Source organism: Gobio gobio (assembly GCF_949357685.1).
Source record: "Gobio gobio genome assembly, chromosome: 7".
In the NCBI taxonomy this organism is placed as follows: Eukaryota; Metazoa; Chordata; class Actinopteri; order Cypriniformes; family Gobionidae; genus Gobio; species Gobio gobio.
The window spans coordinates 43045904-43055073 of NC_137103.1; the positions used below are offsets into that span (position 1 = coordinate 43045904).

At 39.3% G+C, this 9170-nt stretch overlaps 1 protein-coding gene across 1 annotated transcript; it reads left to right on the forward strand.

Moving 5' to 3' along the window:
* The first annotated feature begins 3674 nt into the window (after positions 1–3674).
* ddx18 (DEAD (Asp-Glu-Ala-Asp) box polypeptide 18) lies at positions 3675–8933 on the forward strand. Its single transcript, XM_079822177.1, has 14 exons — positions 3675–3819; positions 4128–4289; positions 4379–4561; positions 5319–5454; positions 5547–5647; positions 5767–5966; positions 6043–6157; positions 6453–6592; positions 6696–6857; positions 7249–7401; positions 7502–7615; positions 7719–7775; positions 7891–8068; positions 8553–8933. The coding sequence occupies exons 1-14, from the start codon at positions 3699–3701 to the stop codon at positions 8696–8698; spliced, it is 1968 nt and encodes a 655-aa protein (XP_079678303.1). The 5' UTR covers positions 3675–3698; the 3' UTR covers positions 8699–8933.
* Positions 8934–9170: the final 237 nt, after the last annotated feature.

Sequence of the window (9170 nt, forward strand, 5' to 3'; positions counted from 1 at the left end):
TAGGCGACTACACACATACCTCCAGGGTTGGTGACATCAACAGGCTCAATATTTACATAAACCCCTCCTCCGAGAATATTAAATAAGGGGGGGTGAGGCCATTTTGTATCGCGGCGCTGTTGTGGTATAGTCAGGCTGGAGTGTTGTTGCCGCGATGCCGAGGAAACGCTGTTATTTTCATCCGGATTGCAGGTCTGGGGTATTTGCTCTGTTCAGCCTTCATAGGGACAGGGGTGCGTTGCAGAGCGTTTAACATACAGCATGTTATATGCACGTGTGTTTGAGTCAGCGGGGAATCAGGCGCGCGCAGGGCTCCCTGCAGCACATCTAACAGAGGAAAACATCCACCGTCTTCGCGATTTCAATGCCAGATTTGCACAACGTCAGCTGCGTGAAAAAAACACTGCCGGTGCGTGGATGCACGACGCGCGCGCTGCACATTTCACGGAGGACAACACAAACTTCCACAAACTTCGCGAGTTCAATACAGGATATGCACAACGGCTTGTCCTGAAAGCTGGATTTACAAACAGAAGCTGTTTACGGGCCACAACCTGTAAGTCTGATTTATTTTTCATCGATGTGTTTTCCTGTAATAGGTTAATTGTACGTTGTAGCAAGGAAGTAAACAGATGACAACGCTGTTCTGCAAACCAGTCTGTTAAATGCTCATTCATACTTAACGTTATCCGACGAACACCTAACGTTACAAACACTAACGTTTAAATCTCAACAGCGAACTTGGCATTAGTGTAAATGATTCTTTGATTAGAGCTTTTATGTATTGTTTATCTACAGGCTTGCTAAACATGCTTCTGTGTGTGATTTGGCTAACTTACTAGTTAAAGCCAGTGCTTAGTGTTCGTTTTGGGTTAGTTCTTGCGACAGATATTTGGCTATAATCGTTCTAAAAATACAAAAGTTAAAGTGCCATTCAGTAGCGATCATTATAGATCCGCAGTCTTTACTCTCGAGGACTGAGCAGGTTCTGCTCGATCATCTTCACTCAAATGTTCTGGGTCTGATTCGAGCTCATATGGTTTTATTGACGCCGTTGTTTCTAATACTGAACAGCCTCCGGTAAGGGGCGTGACGTTTCCGACGTGCACTGCGGTTAGCGAATCACAACACACTGGGCCAGCTAACCAATCTGAGCCCACTGCGTATTTTTGAGGGACTGGCTTCATACAACCCGGAAAGCATCAGACCGTTTTACAAGGAGGGACAGAGCAGTGTAGAATAAAGGTCAAATATATGAAAAATAAGGCAATGTTTTTTAAAACGAAGCATGAACACATGTTACAATGCACCCCACAAACACAGCCAAGCCTTCAAAAGAATGTGTTTTACCACCCCTTTAATCTAACGCCGCGTTTGGTGCCTCCGCTGTGGGCCAGATGCAGTACTGGGGGTCGGGGATGTTGAAGGCCGAGCTTCGGCGTGCGTGAGGTTTCTCTCTAAAGATGTGGCTCTGCCGATGTTGAGCAGAAACTCCTGACTGTATGCACATTTAAGAACAGATAGACGCGACGAGGACGTACAAAAACACTGACTCACAAGATAGAAAACACCGTTCTGTCGGGAATAATAAATAATTAGCTACACATAAGAAATCACTGATCACAGATCACTGCCAGCGTTCACTCATTCACAAGCCACAAATATAGTGCTTGCATGGGCGTGCCAGATTCTCTGGGCGGAGGAAACCGTTCCTGCTTGGACGTCAAACCAGGAGACTTCAGGATTGGCTCGTCTGGCCTGTCATTTTCTCAAAGGCAGAGAAAGACAGCCAGAACTCGGTTTTACACCGATCAACATTTCTATCCACTTGGGGACAATATTCAGGCTAGGGGAACTCATATTAATGTTGAAATACCTCATAAAATGAAAATTTCATGCCATGGGACCTTTAACTATTTTCAATTAAATACATGTTTATAATGTAAATTTTAGTTTAATAATATGTATAGAATATTTTGAGGAGATATTTTGGTACTAAATACTATTTGAGCAATATATATATATATATATATATATATATATATATATATATATATATATATTTTTTTTTTTTTTACTGAAAGATCAGCCTTCTTCCCTGTAAAAGTATGCTGTAGGTTGATGTATAATCAATTTGTTCTATTTAAAAGCATGCCTCTATATAGTGCTTTAAAATTGTGTGTGTGTCTATAGGATATACTGTATATACAAAGCGTCAGATGTATGAATTTTGTCTTACAGAATTAATTATATATCAAAGGCAAAAAAGAAATCAACAACAAAAAAACAAAACTAAGAGCTTATTTCCACTGTGTTCTCGGGTCATTCTTAATAGATGACAGGTGTAAGCCTGTTCCAGAGGCTTGCCACCATTGCAATGTTCCTGGTGCTACCCCATTCAAATGCTGATGCAGAGAGTGTGCTTTCTGTGGTGAACCGTGTGTGTGTGTGTGTGTGTGTGTGTGTGTGTGTGTAAATAAAAGAGAAGTGATTGTTCTGTACATTGTTTATTTTTGTAATGCAAGTTATAATTTGTACTACATTAAACAAATTCTTCTATACATTTATTTTGTCATGTAAATTAAAAATGTGTAAATGAAAAATAAATTGGTATATACAGATTACTTAAAGTACTTTTTACATCTATTTATACAATATATCTTAAGTTTAACATCAGAAATCGACATTTAAATGAACAGTTTAAACAGAAGAAAACATTTGTAGCCGATGTACACTTTAATTGAGCTGATCTGGAGACGCTGGTGGTGCTGCTGGACCGGGGATGGGCTACACCCTGTAAGGCCTCTGTCAGTTGGACATCCTCTGGGATGAGTGTATATTTCCGCAGGTTTGCTGTGTTGAATCAGTCAATGACTGCCATGTAATAAAAAGTACAATGCATATGAGATGATGTGAATTCAATAAAAATAAGTACTTAGATAAATACTTGGACGTCAATATATAAATGTGATAATCTATTGTAACAGTTACATTTCATAAGTAATAAACTAATATTTTGCTGATGTTTAAATAGTTAACCATGGGCTACATATTTACTCAAAATCCAATAAAAAGCTCATTATAAACAAAACATTAAAAAAAACTTGTCTGCATCCATTTCTCTTTTTAAAACCCCCTCACAAACATCCACTGTCAGTTGTCACACAGTCACACACCTGTAGCCCTATAGGCCATTTATTTAACGACGCTCGGTTCAGTGTTGCCAAGTCTGGAATTGGGCTATTTTTACACTGTTGCTGTGGGTTGTTTGTCACTTTAGCAATAGTTCTATCGCCCACCCCCCGCGTTCTGGCCATAGACAGGTTCTGGCCATTTTTACGGTCTATGGTTCTGGCGCGTTTTGTCCGTGATTCCGCTAGTTTGTATTAGAAATTGGAGGGGTTTTGTTGCGCAAACCTGGCAACCCTGTCCCCTGGTTCGGCATTCGTGCACTTCGAAGCCCGCAGCCTTCGCTTTGGGACACAGCTTCAGTGTCCGAATACGCACGCTAGTTTTCATTCACTCCCTCAAGTGAACTATATTAGTGGACTAATATAGGGAATTCGGAATTGGGGGCGATTTCGAACACAGCCGTGGGGTCTTGAATATTTTTTAGTCAGGCATAGTTTGAGTCAGTCAGCTAAGCGAAAGGACCCCACGCAGCACGCACGCACAAACACACGTGTTTGTGTACAGCCATGGCGGACATGCAGATGAAGATTCTCCGCAAGAAAATACAGAAGAGAAATGAAAAAAATAAACAACGGAAACTGCTCAGATCTCAGAAGGAAGAACTTCAAGAAGAAGAAAGCGTCGGAGGTGATTTGTCAATTTTGTTGTAAAGATGAATGTAACGTATAAGCGTTATCTCGGATCCACCATGTGATAATCACACCGCTTTTTAAACGCTTTCGTAAAGTTTTGTCGTATAGTTCAGTCAGTTGTATTTAACCTAGCACGACATTTAGTTTTAGTTCAATCGTAATTACAATGTTGATTAGGGGGAATCTTGAGGGACATGTTATCGACACAGTCAATGTAAAAACCTACTCCTCATATTGAGTGTCATGCTCTTTCCTTTAAGTTGGAGTTGACAAAATGTGCTGTATGTGTTTCTTATCTGGCAGAGGTGAAGGCTGTGCTGGAGGAAGCTGATGTGACCAGTGATTCTGCTCCTAAAATCACCGAAGAGAAACAACAAAGTATCTCCACCGAGGGCGGCGAAACCTCACAGAAAACCAAGAAGAAAAAGAAAAGAAAATTGGATGGCACAGGAGACTCCACATCCAGTGAGTGTTTAATACTGCTGTGAATGTGTAGTTATGCATTTTAATGTAAGTATTTGACATATAGTGTATACTCACACACACTCTTTTAGGTGTGAAAAAGGTCAAAAAGAAGGAAGTTGAAGAAGCATCAGAAGAGCAACAGAGTGATGAGAAACAGGAGGAGGAATGTGCAGGGACTGTGAAGTTGTCAGAAAATGGAAATGAAAAGGAGGGATCAGCTGAGGAGGATGATAGTGATGAAGATGGACCTCAGCTTCCTTCTGGTCTGACAGGTAAACATGGCACAGTCTGCATTATGTAAAATACAGTCTAGCTCATTTAAATGCAGAAAATAATGAGTGAATCAATGGCTAGTTTTAGGAAAAACTTTCCAGAAAGTTTTTTTGTCCCGTTAATTAAATAAATTATAGTACATAATTGTAGAGTTACATAATAAGAGATTCATGTTTTATTGCTAGGAAAATAACTAGCTTGTTAATTAATCTTAAATTCACAAGTTTTTTTATTCAGTTAGCTAGTGGACATTTTGAAATGCAAAATAACTTATTTAAAATACTTATCTTAATAAACCAATTAAACTTTTTTTGACAAGTGAATTAATTACAAAAAATATTATATTAAAAAAATAAATATTAAATTATTGAATCCACAGAAGCTTTTATTCAGCTGGTAAAAAAAGGTTATTTTTGTGTTTTTTTGAAATGATTTTCTTTCTAAAAATAAACCAATTTATTATTTTGGACAAGTTAATTAAATAATGACTACATATTTGCAATTGAGAGACAAAAAATAGATGCCTGGTTTAGTAGTAGTAGTAGTAGAATAACATGATCTTAAATCCACAGAAGCTTTTTCAGGTAGCTGATTACTTTTTTGTTTTAGTTTTTTACTTTATTTGAAATGCAAAATAACCTTTCGATATGTTTTTCTTTCTAAAAAAAATAAACCATTAGGCTTTTTTCCCCCCATTAACATGAATAAGTAACTATAGTAACTACGATTTGTTCTCCTCACTGGTGACTTTCTCAGGTGCGTTTGAGGACAAGTCATTTGCATCTTTGGCAGAAGTGGTCAGTGAGAATTCACTGAAGGGAGTGAAAGAAATGGGCTTTGAAACCATGACAGAGATCCAGCACAAGACCATACGCCCACTGCTGGAAGGAAGGTGAGTCCCCAGGGTTTCTGTGATAGTGATTTATCACATTTGTTTAATTGTCATATTAATGTTTGGGATGTGTGCTCATTCTTGTCCAACAGAGACGTGTTGGCAGCAGCCAAAACAGGAAGTGGTAAAACTCTGGCTTTCCTGATTCCATCCATTGAGCTTATCTACAAACTTAAATTCATGCCCAGAAATGGTAAGCGCACACTGAATATATTGACTTTCTTTGACTGTTATAGTTCTTTTCAGATTAGAGATGTCAATCAAACCTGCAAGTATTACTATGTAAGCTTGACATTGTGGTCTGTTTCTCAGGGACTGGAGTGGTCGTTTTGTCTCCCACTCGTGAGTTGGCTATGCAGACATATGGTGTGCTGAAGGAGCTGATGACGCATCACGTGCACACGTACGGCCTCATCATGGGAGGCAGCAATCGTTCTGCTGAAGCCCAGAAACTTGCTAATGGAGTCAATATCCTTGTGGCTACACCTGGCAGACTTCTCGATCACCTGCAGGTAAGGCCTTTTACAGTGAATAGATTGACCAAATGGGTCTGTACAGTTTACTTGACTTCGCCATTTCTTTCCACAGAACACACCTGGGTTCATGTTTAAGAACCTTCAGTGTCTGATCATTGACGAGGCTGACAGGATTCTGGAGGTTGGCTTTGAGGAAGAACTTAAGCAGATCATCAAACTACTGCCTAGTAAGACTTAATTTTAACACGTAAATTGAACAAACTCTTGTCAAAATAGATAGATAGATTTCACTAGTATTGGCATAGTAATTATTTTAGTGCCTAAATGCTTTATTATTGTATCAGCAAAATGCAATATCAATCTATCTATAAATATTACTACATAAACCATCATTACATACTTGTACACTGAATGAAACATGCAGTATGCAATCATTTGAGCCCATTACACTCAATTCAAAAATCATAACTTGGATGGTGTTATTTGTACATGACATACTGACAAATATTTCTCTTTCTCTAGAAAAAAGACAGACCATGTTGTTTTCAGCAACACAGACACGGAAGGTGGAGGATCTTGCACGAATCTCTCTCAAGAAGGAGCCGCTGTATGTTGGAGTGGATGACAACAAAGACACGGCCACTGTGGAAGGACTTGAACAGGTAAACTGCTCGCCTTTATCAGCACCAGTGGGTCATGTGTTGTTGGTGTAAAATATTGAGTTCCACAAGAATTTGATAAGCATGTGCTTTGTGTTATTTTTAGGGATATGTCGTATGTCCTTCGGAGAAACGTTTCCTGTTGCTCTTCACGTTCCTGAAGAAGAATCGTAAGAAGAAGCTGATGGTGTTCTTCTCATCCTGCATGTCTGTGAAGTACCACTATGAGCTGCTCAATTACATTGACCTGCCCGTCATGGCCATTCACGTGAGTCATTGAGCGATAAGACGAGAAGTGCCATTTATGCAGTCTGATGAATGCTTTTCAAAGTCTTTAATTCAGTTTTATCAAATTTAAGGTAATAAAATGGCCAAAAAAGTCTTTATCATTTGAAGCGGTCTTAAATTCGATGAAAGAAAAAGGGAATCTCAGTATGGTTTAATGCAAATATTAAAGGCTATGAATTAATTGTCTCTACTGCGTGGCCTGTGGTTTCAGAGCAGGTCACATTTTAAATGAATTAAGTGTGTAATTCTTACTTAAACTTATTTTCCCTTTTTAAGAAAATGTGAGATGTATTATTATTTATTGCAAAATCTGTATTTGAACTGCAAACCCCTTTGAGTTTGAACCTACTTTTGTTTTCACCATTTTTCAGGGGAAGCAGAAACAGACGAAGAGAACCACAACGTTTTTCCAATTCTGTAATGCAGACTCTGGCATTCTCCTCTGTACGGACGTGGCTGCCAGAGGTCTCGATATCCCGGAGGTGGACTGGATTGTTCAGTACGACCCACCCGATGATCCAAAGGTACACCATTCATGCCCCTTAGTCCAGCATACTTGTAGTCCAACCTGGTTGCTTATTTAAAATGTGTGTTTGTTGATGTATGATTTTTCGGTTATTTTAGGAGTACATCCACCGTGTAGGACGAACAGCTCGTGGTATTAATGGCAGAGGACATGCCCTCCTGATCCTGAGACCAGAGGAACTCGGCTTTTTGCGATTCCTCAAACAGGCCAAAGTATTACATCTCTATTGTTAATGTTTTATATTGGCTTATTTCAGTTTGTGTCGGCAAGATTTATCTAGACAAAATGGATTTCCTCTCTTGTGTTCCTCTAAAGGTCCCTCTGAGTGAGTTTGAGTTCTCCTGGACTAAAATCTCTGATATTCAGTCCCAGGTGAGACCTCATATTTTTAGCTGAATTGAACTAAATCTTTAACTCATTTCAAATTGAACACCTTTGAAATCTTATTAACCCATTTAAAATTGGTATTTGCTTTTGTCTTTTTCAGTTGGAGAAGCTGATAGAGAAGAACTACTACCTTCACAAATCAGCTCAGGAGGCCTACAAATCCTACGTCAGAGCTTACGACTCTCATTCCCTCAAACAAATCTATAACGTAGAGACACTCGACCTCCCGAAGGTGGCGATGTCTTTTGGTTTTAAAGTGCCGCCTTTTGTGGACCTCAGTATCCTTTCAGCACTGCATTACAGTGAATCTTCTTGCATGTGGAACTTATTAAACAGTTTGAGTTTGTTATTCATGGCATTGTCATTGTACACACTACTGTTCAGAAGTTTGTTTTAGAAAGAAGTCTTCTGCTCACCATGGCTGCATTCTATGAAAAATACTTTAAGTGAGTGGCAAGTGAAAGGCCAAGTATGGTAACCAAGTTAGTGCACACATTGTTCACTGTGGCGCCCGGGGAGCAATTTGGCGTTAGGTGCCTTGGTCAAGAGCACCTCAGTCATTTCCTGTCGGTACCGAGTCAAACCCACAACCTTGGGGTTACCAGTCTGACTCGCAGGCCATTAGGAATCCTTGCTAAATAAGTGTTAATTTCTTTCAAAAACAAACTACTGACCTCAAACTTTTGAACAGGACCGTAGATCAGTACCAAGCATTCATTCATTCATTCTTCCAGTTTGTTTCTTAACCGTTTGCTCTCTCAGACGTTCACAGCAGTAAAGGGGTGAAGATGCAGAAGCGAGGTGGTGGCGGAGGCTTCGGCTACCAGAAATCTAAGAATGTCCACAAGGCCAAGATCTTCAAACACGTCAACAAAGGGAAGGGAGACGGTAGACAGTTCTCACGCTGAGAAAAAGAAGAATTTTTCCTGTTGTGCACCTCTTTTGATCTATATGGAGTAACTATCAGACCACACAATTGTCACTTTAGTTACTTGTTCTGAAATGTGTGAGAAATGCTCTGATCAGTCTGCATTCCATGTCTGTACAGAAATCTGCTTTCAGAAGACATTATATTGTTAGATAGTTAAATTTCTATTGTTACTCGCCCAACTCATTAAACATTGAAACTTGTGTTGTGAATAATTCTTCTCCTGATGTCCGCTCTTTCCAAACGAGATTGAACCTACAACCTTAGTAGCAGGCAGCGCATGTTGATGGATCAGTCTTTTGATTTTCATTTATGGATTTGCTCAGAAATGGCTCAACAAGTGATGTTAATTGCAACTAAATATTTTAGTTGCAAACCATTTATCACAGATTTTTTACAAAAGTAATCGTATGCCATAATATAACAAACTGCAATGCGAAGTACTAAAACCT

Coding starts and splice junctions, on each gene's coding strand:
- ddx18 (XM_079822177.1), top strand. CDS start 3,699: ATGGCGGACATGCAGATGAAGATTCTCCGCAAGAAAATACAGAAGAGA. Junction 4,290..4,378: donor CACAGGAGACTCCACATCCA/GTGAGTGTTTAA, acceptor ACACTCTTTTAG/GTGTGAAAAAGGTCAAAAAG. Junction 5,967..6,042: donor GACTTCTCGATCACCTGCAG/GTAAGGCCTTTT, acceptor TTCTTTCCACAG/AACACACCTGGGTTCATGTT.